Source organism: Lissotriton vulgaris, chromosome 7 (assembly GCF_964263255.1).
Source record: "Lissotriton vulgaris chromosome 7, aLisVul1.2, whole genome shotgun sequence".
Lineage (NCBI taxonomy): Eukaryota > Metazoa > Chordata > Amphibia > Caudata > Salamandridae > Lissotriton > Lissotriton vulgaris.
This window is the reverse complement of record NC_141695.1, coordinates 366,305,265-366,326,497: the sequence shown is the minus strand read 5'-3', so window position 1 is coordinate 366,326,497 and position 21,233 is coordinate 366,305,265. Positions and strand designations below refer to the sequence as shown.

The 21,233-nt window shown below is 47.5% G+C and overlaps 1 protein-coding gene across 2 annotated transcripts in view; it reads right to left on the bottom strand.

Moving 5' to 3' along the window:
• The window catches only part of LOC147701659 (transmembrane channel-like protein 7), a 475,400-nt gene that overhangs the window by 437,805 nt on the left and 16,362 nt on the right, over positions 1–21,233 (bottom strand). The window contains exon 1 of one of the 2 annotated variants that reach the window (XM_086930289.1): positions 149–609. The exons of the other annotated variant lie outside the window; for it this stretch is intronic. Within the exon in view, the coding sequence (XP_086786415.1) occupies positions 149–209 (61 nt within the window). The 5' untranslated portion in view covers positions 210–609. Of the gene's footprint in view, positions 1–148; positions 610–21,233 lie in introns of those variants that run through there. 2 annotated transcript variants of the gene reach the window in all.

Sequence of the window (21,233 nt, the reverse complement as noted above, 5' to 3'; positions counted from 1 at the left end):
ACGGGCTCCTATATATACTGAAAATACCTCTTCTCTCGGTCCCTGCGCTCGCACGCTCTCCATTTGCCTGCGCTCGCGCCCGCTCCTCTGAACTCGCACTCCCCTTCTCTCCTCTGTCACTCTCTCTCCCACCCTTCAGAAGTCTTACCTGCTCCCGGGAGATGTCCGCTGTAGCCACCGAAGGGGTCGTCTTCGTCGAGGCCAGACATGCTACCGAGCTGAGGTCACCACCAAAGACCGTGGAGATCTCTGGAGGGTCCTAAAATGGAAGGGGGTGCTGAGCCCAAGGCGAGGCCAGTCCTCATGAAACGGGGGGCCTCTTTCTCCAAGATGTGGGTACCTGACACTAAGAGATGGATTCTGGTCCCCAGGTGGGGAGAGGGCATTTCATTAACATGGAGAGCTGTATTTCAGAAGAGGAGGCAGAGAGGAACTCGATCAGGGAGGAGTGCGTTCCTATGCATTGATGCCCCCTCCTCCTCTGGCAGGGCAGGATCCGGGGAGGAGCAGGGGTAAGGAGGGCACTGAAGTTTACGAGGTGACTCGCTGCTGGTCGCTATGTGGACTCCGAGCTCGCGCTGCAATAAGGAAGGGCACGAGGAGGAAGTCAGAGGCAGCTGTCTCCAGGGGCGTGCGATGTGTGTGATCGAGTCAGGGAGGTTAATGATTTGTTGTGGTGATTTACATGGCCCGATAAAGTCAGTTTACGCTGGACAGGTGCCCGGGCGTGCCCCTATTAGCGTCCGCCTGGACGGGTGAAGGAACCACAGTGCCGGACAGGAGGGGGGGGGGAGGGGGGGGGGGGTGATGTAGGGAGGGGGAAAACGGGGGAATAAAAATGCAAACATCTATTGCAGCCAGAACAAACAGGCAATGTTTCAATAAGGATTTAGCGGTTGACAAAAGTAAAATCGACGTTCACTTAGTCAGAGCTGACCCACGGCAGGCGGCCGAGAGGAGAGATGTTGAGGAAGGTGCAGTTTTCAAAAGCACATGAAGACGGGTGCACCCTGTCGCTTCTCATCGTGTAGAACCTGAAAGACCCACTGACGTGTCCCAGAATCGATTTGGCACACCCAGTCAGTCACCTTACAGGCCTGGCTCTGACTGTAAAGGCCCACACTCAGGGGCTGAGGCCTCAGTGGACTGAGATTGAACGAGAGCTGCAGAGCTCGGCATCTCTAGGCACGCCCAGAATAGGTTAAACAGACCCCGAAATGGGTGTAGAGCCGCAGTGGCATAGTACCGATATCGGCAACCCTCCCCAACAACATTGGTAAGTGCCAGTTACTGCACGACGCGTTACAAGAATCAAGCCACACACTGGAAAAACAGTTTTGCTGCAGGTTCATTTTGTAAATGAAAACTGCCAACGTGGTGGGTTAACTTACAGGTGGTCCACAGGCAGGCAGCGATGAGTAACCTAAGCTGCCCACCCTCCTAGGGGGACCAGGCGTCCGGGATTTGCCCAGTCAGTGCCGGTTTTCCACCAGATGGCCTGGCAGATTTAGGGAACTTTAGTTAATGTCCTGGTTTTTTGAAAGGGTCGACTGAAAATGGTAGCAGGTGCCTTTTTTATGTTTTTACGAAGCAGGGATAGTTATCAGCTGTTAATAGAAAGCTGCTTTATTAACAGGCATGTTACTGGCTTTAATAATTGCATTATACTTACGTTCTTACTGCCTTTTCTGTGATTCTCTGCTGAGGATTGCTGAGCACTCAGTTGAAGTAACATTTTCGTCCTTCTATTTTTGTGAAATATTCCAGTTTTTGGCTTTAAAATTCGGGTCACCCTACACCTACCCCTACCTGATGAGCCATCAGCACTGTGGGCAACCCATACAGCGCCACCATTTGATTTAGGGAGTTTATCCCTTAACCCCTTCACTGCGGTGGCAATTCCGCCGCAGTACTAAGGGGGTTGGGGGGCCGCGCGGCGGTCCCGTGCTCGTGACGGAACCGCTCCGTCACGGCACGCAGGTGAGCTGTGCTTGTGACGGAACGGTTCCGTCACGGCCCCGCCCGTGCTACAGAACGTTAGGACAGGCGCAGAATTCAAGCCGCGCAGGCGCGGCGAGAGGGCCGTGACGGAACCGTTCCGTCACCAGCACAGCCCACCGAGGCTCGTGACGGAACGGTTCAGTCACGAGCATGGGAGGGGTTAAATACCGTGGATCACAAGTCCATGCTTTTTACTCACGCCTTTTTAGGGACAGAGCATTGCAAGGCAACCCAACAGTTGCCCAGGCTTACAATTGCCCGAAGGAATAGCGGGGAACCAATGTTTCCATCCAGGGTCCTGCCGTAAAGATTCCTGGGGTTTGGCATACAGCACCTGTTCATTAAGATAGTGCCCCTATACACCCCTCAGACTCCGGATCACCCTGTAACTCCGCCTGCAACACAAATAAATATTTAATACATTCAGCAAAGTGCAAAAGAAATCCTGCTTCCAACGCTGGGTGTGCAGTAGGGTGGGTGACAGCGTGTCAAGCGGGTGAGCAAAGAAGCTGGCACCTGAGTGAGGCAGGTATATGTACCTGGCCCCAGCCCCCACACGATGCCAGAAATGACGCTGAGAGAGCATCGAAAATGGGGGGACTCTCTGGGGGAAGGAGTCACAGCAAGTAGAGCGCAGTGAGTGTGCCAGAATGCACCACAAAGGGGTAGCCCTCTTACAAGTGTGCACTGTGTGTGCTGCGGGCAGCTACATAGTGCCGATATCAGCAACCCTCCCCTAAAACAATCGTACGTAGCAGTTAGTACACAATGCGTTACAAAAATCAGGCCACACACAGTTTGCTGGAAAACAGTTTGCTGCAGGTTTATTTCAAAAATAAAATAGAGCAAAGTGGTGGGTTAACTTACGGGCAGGCAGCGATCAGTAAACTTAGCTGCCTGATGAGCCAAATGGCACCATGGCCAACCCATTTGGTGCTATCATTTTATGTGGGGAATTTCTCCCTGTTAGTCCTGGGATCATTGGCGTGAGCCTCCCTTCCACTTTGACGGATTGCCTCCTCTGTTTTGATATGTTTTTGCTGGTGTTATGCTTTGGGCACTGTGCCACTGCTAATCAGTGCAAGTGCTTCCTATGTTAAATTAATGTACTAATTGGTGATTCCATGATTGGGTTATTTGATTTACTTGTCAGACCCTAGTACAGTACACCATGTGTGCCCAGGGCTTGTAAATCAAATGCTGCATGTGGGCTTGCAGCACTGGTTGTGCCACCCACAGAAGCAGCTTATAAAGTGTGTCTCCGGACTGCCATTGCAAGGCCTATGAGCAGTCTAGCACTGCCATTTCGACTTGGCCAAGTGCACCCACTTGCCAGTCCCTAAACCTTCCCTTTGCTTCATATTAGACACCCCTATGGTAGGCGCAAGGGCAGGGTGCATTGTAAGTATAAGGTAGGACCTGCTCTGATGTGTGTAGCATGTCCTAATAGTGAATTACAGCCATTTTCGTTTTTCACTATTGAAGGCTACCTGTTCTCCATAGGCTAGAATGGGCAGTTAGATTATTACATTCTTATAATCCTAACTGACTCAGGGAACATGGTAGAACGTCGAATTTAGTATGCCTGAACTCAGAATGATAAAATACATCTTTTAGTAAAGTTGGTTTTAATATTCTGTGTTTGAAAATACCACTTTTAGAGAGTAGATATTTTCTTGCCTAAATGTCCAGGCCTGCCTCTGCTAGGTTGTGTATTCCTTGTCTGGGTTTGTGAGTGACAGGGCTGGGGGATTCCAGGAGACAGGCTGGGGCAGCCCGTGGTGAATAGAGAAATCTGCATCTAGATGGGAGGGAGGAGTTGCACCTGGGACCTGAATAGGGCTGGGCCTTCCCTCTACAATGCTGGCTCCACCTCCTGTGGCTTGTCTGATGTCTCTGCCCTGCACTGTGAAAGGAAGAAGAGAGTCATGTAAACAAAGTGCTCAGGAACTGGTTTGGACTAGGCAGAGGCCTCTCGGCCTTCACAGAACAAAGGATTTTGTGGTATAAATATTGGGACCCTGATACCAAGAAATTAGATCACTTCTGGAACAAGAAACCTTTTGCCAAGGAGAAGAACCAAGGAAGCTGCTGGAGCTTTACTGCCCCTCTGCCATTGTGCTGTTTGGTGGGTTGGCCTGCAGTGGTTGCTTCATTGCCAAGGAAAGGATGCACTTTTTAAGGACTTTCATCATTTACAGAATATTCTCCAAGTTCTTGAACTGTGCTTGCCTCCTGCTGAAGTCTCAGGGAAAAAAGACTTTAACTCCAGCTCCCCTCTGAATTTCCTTGCTGGGAATTCTCAACTCCAGACATTTGCGTATCGCTGGGAGCTGGAAGCGCGATGCACCGAGAGGAAGCGTGTCATCGCCGCAGCTGAAATCGTCGCATCGCCGGAGAAGCGAGCCTTCGCCGCATCTCCTGGGAAGCGTGTGTTCATCGAAGCTGTCTGTTGTCGCATCACCGGGGAAGTGTGACGCCATCGAGAGAGTCACCATCGCATCACCGGAGAAGTGTGTAGCAGGGCCTGTCGCTGCTTCAAAGTACTGAGCCGTCGCAAGGATGCCAGGGCGTCTACGCATCATCATCGCATCGCCACATCAACGGTGTCATTTTCTCGCATCGCAACTGGATCATCGCATCGCATCAAGACACCATCTTGCACACCGCTACGGGCCCGCAGGCCGAGAATCTACACATCACCTCCGCACCAGTAAGGATCACGACGCATCCCCTATTCTGCACAAGTATTGAAGCATGACGCATCATCTCCCCCGGATCACGGAACCAACACATCTCCCCTTTTGCGAGCCTTTTGCTTGCTTTGCGTTACACATCCAGGTACTTTGTTGAGAACTTTGACGCATTTATCATCATCTTGAACTAAGCAACGTTTTATTATCTTTTAAGCAATCATAAGTGTACTATTGTGGATTTTTGTCATTTGTGGTCTTGTGTTAAGTTTATATAAAGAATACTTATTTTTTATCAAACCTGAGTTGTGTCCATCTGTAGTGTTTTCACTTTATTACTGTGTATATTCCAAATACCCTAACACACTGCCTCTGAGATAAGCCTGTCTGCTTGTGCCAAGCTACAAAGGGGGTGAGCAGGGGTTATTAAGGAGTGTAATCCCCTTATCCTGACTTAGAGGTAAGGGTCCCTATTTGGACAAAGGTGAATACCATTGCCAACTAGAGACCCCTAGATCTAACACTCCCTTCAATACCTTGGACCACCAGTCTATGATTTTTACTCATGCCTTTTTTTATTGTCGGAGCGTTGCAAGTCAAGGCCCCAGTTGCTAAAGCTTACAACCGTCCGAAGGACTAGCAGGGAGCTGACATTTACATCCAGGGTCCTGCTTTAAAGACTCCTGGGGTTTGGCATACAGTACCCCTGCTGTGCTAATTGAGATAGCACCCCTCTGTTCCCATCAGCCTCCGGATCACCCTGTAACTCGGCAAACGCCTTGGATGTGGCCCACCAACTCAGGCTCTCTAGTTACCTGCACCCGCAGTTACCAGTGCCTCTTGTGGGACCAACTTCATATCAACCTCAGACAGTTGTACCCCATCCTTATCATGGTACTTGCATTGATTAGTCCATGCCTTATGAAATTAGAGCCCCCTCTGCTCAATTAACTTGCACACAGTGATATTGACCCGCTGGCATGTGCGATGGTATCCCCAGATCTGTCTCCATGCCATCCCTGGGTGGGATTATCGCAGACAGCCCTAACTCACAGTGCCCCATAAATTCACAGATTTCACCCATGATAGACTTCATTGCCTTGATTAGCACGTAGGGCCCCAGGGGGTGAGGACCAGTCACCAAGGTGTATTACTAAAATGTGAGGTGGAGACCCCCACAACTATTCTCTCCTACAGCTTTGTGATCCAAACTACACCGATGCATGCCAGTGAGACCCAGTCATGCTATCTGAGTGAAGGAGAATGCTACAAAGTGTCAAGAGTATATTTGTTAATACTTTTTTGCTTGCAGTCACCCAATTCAGTTATCTTTACCAGCTACTGCCAATTGTCTGCTTCATAAGCTGACCCATAGAGACCAATTTGAAACTACTTTTCTCTTCATTAACCAAAGTACCATGTAATATACTCCATTGTTCACAGTGTGAAAATTTGTACCTTAGGGAATGGCTATGCCCTGTTGTTACCTCCACACTTGACAAGGCCCAAAGATCAGGGTTCAAACTGATTGCCCTATGCAGCACCAGCAAGTGAAATAGGGACTCACAGAAGAGGGTCAATGGGAGGGGACAGAGTCTTGTGCCAATTGCCACCGCATTGCTGGATCTGGCACCTTAGAAATGTCCCTCCCAATCCTAGGAATTTGATCCCATGTCCCAGAGAATATAAGCTGTGTCATGTCCTTTGGTGGATGGCAGGTGTGCCTTACCAGCCTAAGCCAAGGCATGGATCGGTCTAAAACAGGGGGTGTGGTGCAAGGCCCCCCAAAAGTACCCCTAGAATTCAGCTTCATTTCAGGTCCTTATTGCCTGCAAACCCACCACTGTCTGAGTGCGATGTTTAGATGCTTTGTCGCTGTGCTTATGCCTCACACTAGCGTAAGTAGCCCAGTGCAAAACTTCTGATATGGTATACCAGAATGCAGACAAGTGGATGGAAAAGCTTTGGGATGGTGAGAATGGGAGTAAACCAATATGTACACATTTACGTGCCCTTTCTTAAGCTACAGGAATGCCGAATGTTTTCTAATAAATTGCCAGGGTTTGTGCTCTAAACCAGTGTTTCCCAAACCTTTGGAACCACAGCACACTTTTTAGAATGACAAAATTACCCAGTGCCTCCTAGCTTAAATGACGATGACACAGGCAAATTTTAGCTTAACTGAAGAATCCTGTAACATGCCCTCATTTACGGAGAGCACATGTTCTGTTGAAATCGCCGCTAAATTTGCCTGTGTCGTGTTTTCTGACTAGTCTGACTGGTATCCTGCTAATCAGCACCCCAGACTCTGTGCTTTTTCCCTAATTTGTACATTATGACTACTTAGGTACACTCCAGATTGGCTACTGGTGTACCCTTGTAAGTCCCTAGTATATGGCCCTAAGGTTCCCGGGGCATAGGCACGCCAGTGGTACCTAGGGCATAAAGACCCCAGGGGTCTCCCATGGGCTGAAGCATGTATTATGCCACCCACGATAGACCACTCAAATTGTGACTACAGGCCTGGAATTGCAACCTATGTAAGCTGGTGCTAACACCACTTATGACAGATATAAGTTTCCATTATATCTGTGGTTACTGCACTTAAAACCTATAAGTCACCCCTTAGGCAGGCCTTTTTAATCCTGAAGGCAGGGTGCTCGGTACTTAGTGTGAGTGAGCCCCTGCATGAGCAGGACGCCCCTACAACCTTCGGAGTCCATTCTCCGGGGTTGTAAGTGCATCAGCCATTACAATACATAGAGTGGCCATGCGTCATTATGCGATGACCATCTCTAAACTGGTTGTAACAAACCAAGTCGTGTTTGGTATCAAACATGTTGGAATCATACCTCCCACACAGTTAATGGTATGGGAAGTATGATTCCATGTGGGAGGCAATATTCCAGGCACTGTAAAGCTCCTTAGGGAGCTCCTCAGTGCTCCCGGTACCAGTCTTCTAGACCCAGACTCAGACCCAGACAGCAAACTATGGCTGCTGACGACCAGAGACATGATTCTGCCCTCCTGCTGTGGATCCAAGCTCGAATAGAGGAAAGTAGAACAATAGGTATCCTGTCACAGGGAGGTGGGACCACCTCCCATACAGGGCTTAGTGTACTGAGAAAGGGTTGGGCGCTTGCAAGCACCACTCAGACTGCTTGAAGGGCACATTTGGTGCCCTCCTTACATACTTCAGTTCAAACCAGTTCAGGGAGACAATGAATCCCACTCTGGCGCGAAACTGGGCAAAGGACATGGGAGTATCCTCCCCACTGTTCAGCCCCTCCTCTAGGAGGAACGCCTGAATTGTGCTAACCCTTTCCTTAAGGTACTTAAGGGCTTACCTGTGGGTGTGTCCCTAGATTCGTCTTGGGACAAGATTCAGATCCAACACCACTTCAACGTCGACCATCTGGGCATTCTGGACACCGCTGGACTTCGCCTTGGGAACCAAGAATGCAACTGGGAAGATTCCTGCTGCTCCTGATCTCGTCATCCTGCAAGTCTGCTGCAACATCTGTGCCTGTGCTCCATACATGTTCTTCACAAGACCTATGGACGTCCAAGACACCAGAAGTAATCTCCCTTGTTGTGAAAGAGTCACTTTCCAGCATCTGCAGGCACCGCAACAAAGCTGACTGGTCTGCTGATCCTGGGCTCCCACAGACTCCAAAAGGCTCAGCAACACAGGTAGTGGTTCTGTAAATTCATCAAGGCCTGCACTGTCTTCTTACAGAGTTGGACGCCAGTATCCCTCTTCAGAACCGCTGGAACAGAACCCCTGTGAACTGCGTCAACTTGCTGTTGCAAAGGCTTGTTGACTCTCTCCTCCACAGATCTTCGGGCTCAAAGATGGTCCAACCTCAAGCATCTCCTGCAGCCAAGATCCTCGCCTGGAGAGCATCCTTTGCACCAAGGGCCTGCATCCTTTGGTGAGCTGGTTGAGGTACACTCCTGTGCCTCCGGCCTGTGGGTCCTCTTTAGGTTATTCTTCAACTTCTGTGGGCTCCCCTGCTTGCTCGGGGCCTGCACTGGCTTACCTACTTGTGGTGAGTCCCTTGGCTCTGCTGGTCCCGACACTGCATCTTTTTCGTCGACTACATTGTTTGCCACTGTCAAGGCATGTTGGTGCCCCTGAAGGGCTCTCAACATCCAACATGGGACAGCTCGTGAACAGCTCCTGGTCTTCTACAGCGTCGCCTGGTCTGCAAAGCTGCAACTTCAAGGGTACCGTCAAACTCTCCTGTATCTCCGACATTGGTGGGCATTCGTGCTTTATGGCCACTCCTGAGTGGCATAGACTCTGTCCCCTCGGCTTGCAGGTACCTCTCATCTTGAATCTACCTTTGGGTTCCATCTGATACATTCACGTTCCTAATCTGCCGCATCTTTCCTGAAGACCTCCATTGTGGTCTACAGCCATTTCTGAGGCCACTTCACACCTTTGCACCCAGCTTCCAAGTTGTAGGTATCCTGGTTCCTGGGGTATCCAAGGGTAGGGTGGCTCTCCAACCTTAAGTCCTGCAAGGGGGGCCAAGTGCGGACTTTACCAGCTTCAAACCAGATTCGCCACTTTCAAATTACACATTCTACATTCTACATTTTTTAAAGGAATGCTTTAGGAAGGAGGAATGAACCAAGGTAATGGTTATGACACAGTAAAAAGAGAATGAAGTAATTTACCAATGTACAAAAAACAGAGCACTGAAAAAAAATGTGAATTATCTGAGAAGATCTTGAACATTTCCCTCTTTAGGAGAACAAAAGTTGCATAAATGAATCACCTTTTCCTTTGAGGAGTGCAACTCTATAAAGATTCCACACACTACGGCTGCCTTCCAGTCCTCTAGAAGGTAGTTACAGTAAAACCATTGCTAAGGAAGTCCATGCTGGGAGCCAACAACATGAACAATCTTACACCCATCTGTTTGCTCTTTCACATGAGCAAAGGGTCTTTCACATGGGCAAAGGGTGGGAAGAAGTGTCCATGTATTAAAATCAGGACTTTGCAAAATGTAATGAACGACCTAGAAATGGGCTTCCATTACATTCATAGTGCTAAGCAGGTGGTCCCATCAGACTCAATGATCTTCACCAGCTCATTGATAAAGTAGAAACTGGCAAGCAAGTTCTGACGCCATCTATCAAGTTCAGGCAAGAGCCGCGCCGTGACCGGCGCTCATGATGGAACTTTTTTTTTTTTTAAACAGATTTTATTTGTCACAGGTCACATATTCCACTTAACTCCGTAACCCGGAGACTACATCACACAGCAATGGAAATACAATAATGCAGTTGACTTTTATCCCAACAAACAACACCCCTCCCAACCACCCCCCGATTGCGTGTATGCCATCCCAATTAAACAGTTGCATGGCCAAACGAACACACTGAGTCTGTCCTGCACCCCACAAATTGCCATCATCATCTCAATTTAAAGAGGTACAATAGATGCCTCGGCTGGCGGCGGGTCCAACTCCAATCCCCTATAATCCGCCCATCGTTTCCAGATTTTGGAATGTTTACGTGGGCATCCCCTAGCAATGAATATTGGCAGCTCAAGCCCCATGCAGAAGTCCATCCCAGATCACCAGGCAACCAGCGGCGGGGCCCGAGCCGCCTTCCAAGCCCTTGCTATATCCCTCTTCGCCAGCGTGAGACCCAACAGGAGCAAGTGGCACCTAGATCTATTACCCCCAACACTCTCCATCACATGCAGTAAGGCCCTTCTCAGCGTGTAGGGGAGCTCCCAAGCCAACACCTCTGACAAACAGGAGAACACACCCCTCCAGAATCTACGCAGCACAGAGCAATCCCAGACTGTATGAAAAAGCGTGCCCTCGTGTGCCCCACATCGGAGACACTCCGGGGATCCTATCATGCCCACCTTCCACAACCGCATTCTAGTAAAGTACACGCGATGCAGGTATTTAAATTGTACTACCACAGGCGTGTGGAAATAGCAGCTCCTCGTGGATTCGCTAGGGCCTCTGCCCAGTCCTCCTCCTCCAGCTCACCTACGTCCCCCACCCACGCAGTTCGGATGCGCTGTAAGTCAGTAGAGCAGTGGTGGACTAGCGTCTGATAAATGAGTGAAATCTTGCAGTCCGGCAATTCGCCCATAAATACCTTTGCCTGCAAGGGGCTAAAGTCAGGAAGGGACTCCAGCCCCACTAAATGAGGTGACAATGCGTGCCTAAACAGTAGATACTGAAAGAATCGGGACCACGGCATTCCATACTCATCGTGCAGCTCCTGAAAGGACTTAAGCGACAGATCCGTCATTACGTCACCTAAAGACAAGATCCCTATCGAGTCCCACCCCTGAAAACCGCGTAGCGCCCCCAGCTGTGGCATCTCCCGAGTCAGCACATTCCACCACCCCATCCTATGTAAGGTTTGTAGCCAAACCTTGAATACTACCTGCATGGCCGAGGGGAGGCTCCGCCGCAACGGCGCTGAATAGAGCAACATGTGTAGAGACCTAGCGCCCATCAAGTGGCGTTCCACCGCATACGCCGGATCCCCCCTATCACCAGTCGTTGAGCACCAGTAGGTGTGCCGCCTGGTAATAGGAGAGAACATCCGACGTCGCAAGCCCCCCAGTGCATGTAGAAAGAAAGCACATACGTAGCGCTACATGCACCGCCCCTCCCTCCCATAGAAACCCTCCCAAGGCCGAGTTTACCTGTTGAAACTAACATGATGGAACTTTTTAACAATGCATCCCTAGGTAGAATCTAGAACCTTCTGTATGTACTGCGGTGCCTGAGCAACCTTTTGCCGATGACCGGTGGAGCTGCCCTATGCAGCTAAGAGGAGTTTCGCTTGGGTTCACCCCTCGGCCGTCAACTACCCAGCCGGACGTCGGACACTGTTTTTCCTCGTCTCCCGTTGTATTTCTTACCCCCTCCACCCTATGTTTATGCTATGCTCTTGTAACTCATGTTACTATTCTCCAGCACCTATTTGGCCGTCACCTACACAGCTGGTCTTCTGACATTCTTTTCCTCGCATCCCCGTATGCGTCTCCTTCCCTCCCCCTCCCTCTTTTGCTCCTTTGATTTAAACTGATGTAACTATGTAACCCGTAACTCGCTGATTCAACTGATGTAAATTAAAAAACTGTGTTTACCTACCACGGAGCCTGAGCAACCTTGGCGGATGCCCGGTGGAGCTGTCCTATGCAGCTATAGAAGAGTCTGGCCCCTTGGCCGTCACCTACCCAGCCGGTCATCTGACATTGTTTTTTCTCCTCTCCCCGTTATGTGTCTCCTTCTCTCCCCCTTCGATGGAACAATGACGACGCCCCCTGGGCGGATACCAAACCTGTTTGTACCTATAGCGGAGACTGAGCAACCTTGGCCAATGCCCGGTGGAGCTGTCCTATGCAGCCATAGAGGAGTCTGGGCCCTTGGCCGCCACCTACCCAGCAGGTAATCTGACATTGTTTTTCCTCGTCTCCCCATTATGTGTCTCCTTCTCTTCCCCTTTGATGGAATATTGACGATGCCCCCTGGGCGGATACCAAACCTAAAACCTACCGCGGAGACCGAGCAACCTTAGCCGATGCCCGGCGGAGCTGTCCTATGCAGCTATAGAGGAGTCTGGCCCCTTGGCCGTCACCTACACAGCCAGTCAGCTGACATTGTTTTCCTCTTCTCCCCATTCGTGTCTCCTTCACTCCCCCTCCCTCTGTGATTCTTTGATTTAAACAGTTGTAACTATGTAACCTGTAACTTGCTGATCCTCATGGAAAGCGCTCTGATACCTCTGGGTCTAGCCAGCGCTATATAAAAGTTTGCAAATAAAGAAAAATAAATAAGCAAATATGGGTCCTTATTCTTTAGAAGTGCAACTATGACTTACCCCTTGAATTCCATTAGGTACGCAGTCAGGTTCCCACAATGTACACGACTTCCATGGGGTTCCTAGATACTCACTTTGGGTGGTTTCTTGGGAACCTGACTCTTCTACGTCTTCTGGGTCCAGTCTTGACTTGAGTCGTGGTTCGCATTCCATTATTTTAGTATATGGTTTTGCCTCCCACTGGAGACCACTGTGTATTCTGTGCTATTTATGTATTCTAGTGACAAAGTATTGTGTATATGGTGTTGATGGAGCAAGGAATCGCACGTAAAGCGACTTGTTCACATTCATGAACCTCGTTAACTTGTAATAGTACTAATCAATCCTGTTTGTCATTAATATTACACTTTTACAGTACACGCTGGTGTCCCAGAGACGCTTGCCTATGTGTCTATTAATACTAACTCCCATTGCATACTACAGAATGGCCGCTTCGCAGAAATTCAGTCTGCGCATGCGTCGGTCATACCCATGTGATGTGACGCACTCGCAGTTCTGGAGGGAGAGTTCGCTCATGCGCATTGTAGCTAAAAATGGCCGCTTGCCTATAACCACGCGTTCTGCATGCCCATGCTGCTTTGCATTTCTATCTATTTCTGCTTAACTCTTAACCGCTATAGTTATTATGAAGTAAGGGGTGCAGTGTAGATTATCATGGTGTACAGTGTATTCACTTTTTCTGTGTTTCTAATTTGTTTTCGCTTACTTTTCATGTACCCCGTATCTGGGGGCCTGGGAGTTGGGGAGCTTCTCCATCTTAGACGTCTATGTGGACCTGATCACGTGATATGAGGACCGGGCCTTGCATCAGTGGAACTCAGCCAGCTGGCTACCGAAGCTGAGACGCTCCTGGGAAGATCACCTCTACCCCGGGAGAAGATGCTGAATTTCTCCTAAAAATTTTACATTGTTTCTGTCCACTGTGTACTCTATTGTCCTCTTCTACACGTATGCTTGGGAACAGGAATGTAAGGGGTGGGTACTGTCATTTGAATATTTAATATGGGAACCCAGAGTTTTAGGTGGTGACTATGACCTAACCACCTCTCCTGACCAATCATAAGTTGGGACCTTGTCACTTGCAACATTTGTGGGTGGTCTGGGGACCCAAAAAGGGTATATCTAGCCTAGTTTAGTTAGGGAAAATTGTCCGACTTGTCCGAATAGCTGACCTGTCACCGACCCCACGACTCTATAGGTGATTGATACAGAGAGCTGCGGAGCACTCTGTCCGAATTTTCCACAAACTCCAAGGGGTGGAAATAGTCTTAAGTGCTGGCGAAGCACTTTGCTGGGAGATTCGAGAACCCAATCGGGGTTACTGGCGGATTCCGTGCAGAGAGGGGGTAGCGCAGGCATTGCATCCGAAGCTGCAGGTGTTGGTTGTGCCCTTTGGTGAGCCCAGTCCTGACCCAAAAGTCCTGAGGGGTATCCTGTCCTGATTTTCCGTGAGCTGTACCTGCTCACCTACTGATGTCCTAAATCCTTGAGGGTCCTTGTCCTCGTCTTTTCCCGAAGCTGACCCGTGGCCAGGGTTAGTCCTCATTCCTGTCCTAGGTAAATATACTCGTGGGTGACCGTCTACTATCCTTTCCTTCTATGCCCATGATATTCTCTCTGAACTCTCTAAAATTGCCTATGTTAACTGTTTATTAGTATGTTCCATTTTTCCCCTTCCTATAGGACATATTGAAACTGCTTTTGCTTGAATAGTGTGATGAATATTATTGATGTTTAGGATATAAGTTAGACAGTTTAAGATTAGGGTTTGAATCACTTGTAGGCTTTGAAGCATTCACTGACTAATGTGGTATAAACTTATCGTCCCTAGTATAAGCCTGAAATTTAATAGCATGTTACCCTTACCCAATAGAATTCCCATTCGCACTCAATGGTGCTTGCCATTATTCATAGTTATATCATTCTTGTAATCCTGATTATTGATGTTTTGATTTGCATCTGCCTTGTAATCATGTCACTTTAAATTTTACTCCTTATATAAAACTCTTAAAACCCTTCAGGTGTCCATGGTCTTTTGAAGGATTTACAAAGTGGTATTTAATGAATAGAATAAATGTTTAGAATCATCTTACTATCTACCCTCTAATAGCTCCTGATCTATCAGGAAGAGTAAGTACCTGTGGTAAGTCAGGTGCCATGCTAATAGGGTTTCGTAGTACACCCTCAAAATACTGATAGTAGTGCGTAAACTTGCCCGACTCACAAAATATAGTATTCCAATCACGTCATGGGCCCAAGTGCGTGAAATCTGGTAAACTCAGAGCTGGGTGACCTGCGCGCTCTATCAGTATTTTCTGGTAGCAGAGGTATGGTTAGGACTAGTTAAGATAGGTAGATAAGATAGTTGCTGGTGAACCGTGAAAGATCAAATGTGCTGCTGAATATTTTTTTTTTTTTTTGCTGCTACATAAGGATTGTTATTTCATTTAAATGTCATAGAATAAGTTTATTATATTTTATGAAATATTAAGTATATTACTAACCAATTGTGAGTAACTGTTTTTATGTTGTGGGGATCCCCGGGGAAAAGAAATAGCAAGTGGTGAGTAGAATCCACTTGGCTGTGAGGTCACTGGCTAGGAGGGAGATTAGTGCATGGTTAGGTAGAACTGGAAGCGCTAATTAGGACTTTTCAAAAACTCATTGATGTGTAAATGTTAGCTACCAATACCGTGGTGAAACTCCCGTTGTGATATCACCTAGTAAGGGTCACAGATGGCAGGAGTAATAGGTTCTTTGGAGCTTGAATGACAGCAAGGTAGGACATTGGTGAAAATTGACTTAGTACATATCCCGGAAAGAAGTGGATTCGTCAAAAGAGTAGCAGGTTCTCTATTGCTTGTGTGAAAAGGATAGGCAGAAGGGATCTATCCGTAGTAAATGAAAAGTAGACAAAAGTGGGTTACTTGCAGTAAAAGAAAAACCCTCTTTCTTATAAAAACACTCAAGCACAGCGGCGAACGTTATACGTTGTTAACTAAAATCCGCATTTGCACTTTAAGAAAAATTCAAAGTTTCCGTTACCTTGTGAAGGAGGGAGTCGGTCGCAAGGCTGCGCTGACGTCACTCCGTGCCGTGCTGGTATTGGTTGAGCCAGCGGGTGTATAGCGGAGCTAGACTTGTAAGGGAGGGGTGAGTGCCGAAGAGTGAGACCGTGTCTCACGAAAGGGCCGCGCACCCATTGGTCAACAGATTTTGCAACCTCAGTGCTGATTGGTTGCTGTGAGTTGAAAGACGCGTTAGCATTGGAAGCCCATACGTAAACAAAATTAATCAATCCGAGCTTGAGGATAGTTTGGAGAGGTGTATGTGGTATCCCGAATTCTTACCTAATCCGCAAAACCTAGGTTTTCATAAGGAGCAGAAGCTAAGAGGTAGACCTTACAATATGTACGGAGGAAAGAGAAAATTGACTCTTGCCGAAAAGATCAAGAATTTTTTCAAGAAAGACAAACCCATTAGGACTAGGGAGGGTGTGATCATTCCACCTCCTAATACTCCCGCATCCTTTATGATGTTTGACAAAGGGTATCATACCTGTGTGTGGTTGGAAAATTGGATAAAGTACACTGAAGATGACGGAGTCCTAGCATTTCCCCTCGATGGTACTTTTAATGGTAAAATCCTGTTTAACTTGAGAACCCGAATGAATGAATTACACCCCGACCCAGATTAACACAGAATGAAGCTCTAGAGGAATGGGAGATTGAGGCTCTAGGGCAAGACCGACCCCGAATGGATAAGGGAGTGAGTAAATGGTATCCGAAATTACAGCGAGAAACAAAAGAGCAAAAGATGAAGCAGTGGAGACAGAATATGATGGTTTAGGGACTGTTCCCGATGCTTGGGGTAACCGAACAAGCAGGAGGGAAAAAGACAGAGAAAACTCGACACCTAATGACCATGGGGGATTCAGAGGATGAGTATCTGGAGGGTTTATTAATGAAAAATCCACCTCCTTATGCTGAAGCGCTAGGAACCTTAAGTTCGAAAAATCCCTTTTTTCACCATCCCAGAAGTAGAAGGGCTAGTGAGACAGATGTAATGGGTACTGGCAGTAGACCCAGTAATAGCAGTGCCTTTTGCAGACCTAGTACCGCAGTCCCAAATTACCGACCTTTTGGTGAAGATAGACCAGGGTCAGCCATCCCCACTGCCCCGAATATATACCCTCCGTTGGTGCCCCAAATAATGCATGACAACTCGTCAGAAAGAGTGTTACAAGAACGAGATGCCCTGATTAAGCAGCGAAATGATCTAATTCAGACTATAGCTCAGATACATCCCAGTCCTGACGCCCTGACAATCCCTGTAAGTATTGGTCCTGCTATACCCCTTTACGGGGATAGGCAGGCTAGTCCAAAAACTCCAGTCATTACTCCAATCCCAGCACCCCCAAGAAAAGAGCCACTCGTCGTTGATGATCAGGCGAGTGAATGTGAGTCTGTAATCTCCCTAATGGATCTGTCCATAAGGGAGCCTGGGAACAGCGAATCTCGGGCAGGGAGTCAGGCTAAGGCAAGGGAAGTCCTAATCGAAACAACATCAGGAATCCGGAGTGCCACAGTGGTGACTCCAGAGGAACTAGATAGATGGACTAAAGAAATGGACCGAGAAACTTCCCCGCCCAAACCTTTGGATATTTACAGGCTAAGGGTAGAAATGGAGGAATTCATGGCCGGAAATGTAGGATTAGACAGATTAAATACTCTTAACGAAGAAGAGTTGCTGTTTATCAGCAAAAGCCTTACCCAGAATACTAGAGTGCTCCATGAAAAACTAATGGACACCGCTGCGGACATGGGAATTGATGTAAGTTGATCAAAAGTCTTGCAGAAACCCTATAGAGCAGAATTCTCAGACAAAGATTTAGAGAACATGAATGTGTCAGGGAAGAAAACTCAGATAAAGGAATTGCTCAATATACTGCAGAAATGGGGAGATCTAGATAAATGGAAAGCCAGGTGGGCAAAGAAAAAGGAAGATAGTAGGGTAAAACCAAAAGCTTCTGAATACGTGTTAAAAGAAGTAGGTCAAGCAGAAAAACTGTATCCCATGAGAGAAGTGCCAGGTGGGAAATATGTACATGTCCCGTGGTCCCGACAAGACATTGTGTCTTTTACCAATGACTTCCCAAAATTGAGAGAGAAGCCAGTGGAGTGGTATAGGCAGGTGGAGCGATTTGTGAAAGTCCAGAAATGTCTCCTAAAGGACCTCGATGGGTTCTTTGACATTGTAGTTCCTGTAGATTTATGGACTGACTGCAAGATAGCAATCGATTGGCCCAGTGATGAATATACAAGGGACTCCCGAACTGGAGCCCCTTCCCCAGATGTAATGAGAAAATATGACCAAGTCATACAATACCTAAAAGGAAAGGTACCAGCAAAAGAAACAGATTGGACCCGAAAAGATAGAACTACCCAGGATCATAATGAAACGGTGCATTCTTATTATGAAAGACTATTACAGGTATTCAAAACCTACGGTGGCATCGATAATATTGAAATGAAGGATATGACTCATTTCATTTATCGATTTGTGTTGGGTTTGAGACCGGAAATATCCCAGTGGATTAGAGACAATAAAATCTGTTGGCAGGGAAAGCCCATAGATGATGTCCTCAAGTACGCTAAGTACTGCGAGGATGAAATGGAGAACAAAAAGAAGGCCCTGAAGGAAAAGGTGATGTGGGCACAAGTAAAATTGGCCGAGCAACAAGAGAAGCAGTTAAGCAAATTGAATAGTAATGCTCCGAACACTAACTCTGGGGGGGAGGGAAACCTCGAGTAAAAATGAGTAAAGAAGAGGCCAAGAAGAAGTTCCCCTGTCACGGGTGCGGGCAGATAGGGCACTGGAGAGACGAGTGTCCACATTTGCAGGCTGGTAATGCCCCCATAAATGGTTTAAATCCACAGGTGCAGAAAGAGGGGCCACGAAAGAATCAGCAACAGGTAAATCCGCCTCCATTGCCTCGGGCACCTAGGCCTAACTACAAGAATCAGGCACAACAGAATGAGAGGGTTGAAGTATGGGAAGGACAGAATGAGAGAAATCCAGCAATTTCACAATTCCTGTTAAATGATACATTCCTCTGTGATGAACCATACCGACGGGGCCTGAGGGGGGAGGAAGGGGAGTGCGTGCTTGGCGCCTCCCTACCGGTAGACCAGACAGGGCCATACATTGAAGGAAAGGTTGAAGGAAATGATGTCACCTTTCTGTTGGACGCTGGTGCTACCCGTTCGACTGTGAGAACAGCGGGCGTTCCAAACCTACCCCTCTCGGGAGAAGCGATCCAAGTAGTGGGCGTATCAAATCAGATAATTAGTACTCCTGTAACTGAACCAATGGAGATTTCCATAGGAAATTTCAAGGAAATGCACAGATTTGTTGTTTGAGACTCCAGTCCAGTAAACCTACTGGGACGAGATTTGCTGTGGAAAATGAACTGTACCATCTTTTGCACACCAAAAGGCGTCGAAATTCAGACCCCAGATGAAGATGGCCTGTACAAATTAATGTTGCTAAGGCCCGATGCAACAGTTAAAGCTCTGACCATTCATGACTTACCTGAAGAACTCCAGCAAAAGGTGATACCAGAAGTATGGGATTTCACCGGGAGAGATGTAGGATTGATGGCAAATGTGGACCCAGTTAAAATAGCCATTAAACCCAATGCTACCTACCCGAAAACTAGACAGTATAAAATGAGTGCAGAGGTAAAAGCTGGAGTCGCCCTGGAAGTGAACAGGTTGTTGGAAGCAGACATTATACAGGAAGTAATGAGCAGTCCTTGTAATTCACCCATAATTGGAATTAAAAAGCCTAGTGGAAAGTACAGGGTAGTGCAGGACCTGCGAAAGGTAAACCAGATTGTTGTACCTTGCTGTCCGATTGTGCCAAACCCTGCAGTGATCCTGTACCAGATCCCATGGAATGCAGAATGGTTCACTGTCATAGATTTGTGCCACGCGTTCTTTTCCATCCCATTGCATCCAGACAGCAAATTTATTTTCTCGTTTGAGTTTGACAGTCATGTCTACGTCTGGAATTGTTTCCCCCAGGGGTACACAGAAAGCCCCTCAATATTTAATCAGATTCTAAAAAGATGCCTTGAATCTCTAGTTCTACCAAAAGAGTTTGTCTTGGTTCAGTACATAGACTATCTTCTAGTGGCGTCTAAAAATCAAAGCGACTGTGTTACTGATACCATTGCCCTGCTAAATCATTTGGGAAAAGGAGGACATAAAGTGTCGCCTGACAAATTGCAGTACTGTAAAAAGTCAGTGAAATATCTGGGGCACCAGATAGAAAAAGGTGTCAGGAAAGTCACTTCCGAAAGAGTTAGAATAATCCGAGATATGGAATTACCCAGAACCCAGAAGGAAGTCAGAATGTCCCTAGGAGTTGTAGGGTACTGCAGACAGTGGGATTTGCTGTTTTGGCCAAACCTTTGATAAAAATGACCAAGAAAGGAGTAGATGATCCAGTCAGCTGGGATGACGAAAGCATGACAGCCTGGATAAAGTTACGAAATTGTCTGTGTTCTGCTCCTGCACTGGGAATGCCTGATTACTCCAAGAACTTTGAATTGTTCTGTGATACACGAGACAATTGTGCACTCTCAGTCCTAACACAAGAACATGGTCTGACCAGACGTCCAGTGGCCACTCTGGACCCAGTGGCTGCTGGGTTACCTGGGTGTCTGAAAGCAGTGGCTGCTACTTGCACGAGTCTGGAACAAAGTGAAAACATTGTTCTGGGACATCCTGTAACTGTTTATGTTCCACATTCAGTTGTGATCCTGTTAACTCGAACCAAGACCCAGTATCTCACACCTAGTCGGCTGACTAAGTATGAGAGAATTCTTATCGGTGCAGAAAATGTGATAATTTCCCGATGTAATATTTTAAACCCTGCAACCCTGTTGCCCCTCACCCAAAATGCAGAAGTGGAGGGCGAAATTGAGCATAATTGTATTGACTTAACTGAGTTTAGCACCAAACCACGTCCTGATATAAAAGAAACGGCCCTTCCTATAGAGGACCTAGTGATGTTTGTGGATGGGTCCTGTTTGAGACATGAGGATGGCGGGTTGAGTGCTGCCTATGCTGTAGTCACACTGGAAACGACCCTAGAGACATCCTATCTAAGTGAAAAAAAATCTGCCCAAGTAGCCGAGTTGATAGCATTAACCAGAGCTTGCAAACAAGGGAAAAATAAGAGAGTAATCGTATACACCGACAGTCAATATGGTTACGGGGTTGTTCATGACTTCGGCCAGCTATGGTTGCAAAGAGAATTCATGACTTCCTCAGGTACCCCTATCAGAAACGGAAAAGTGGTAAAAAACCTACTGGAAGCAATCCAGTTACCCAAAGAATTGGCGGTAGTCAAATGTGCTGCTCACAAATCTGGAAAGGATGATGTGACAGCCGGTAATAGATATGCTGACCAAATTGCCCAATACTGCGCCCGATACAAAATGTCCCTAAAAATCTAATTATGGGGAGGCGGAAACAGCTGCCAACTTATGGTGTTTGAGAATGTATCAACTTGGAGGGAACTGAAAGAGTTGCAGCAAGCAGCAGAGGAGGAGGAAAAGCAAAGATGGGAGACTGAGGAATGTCAGCTCAGGGAAAG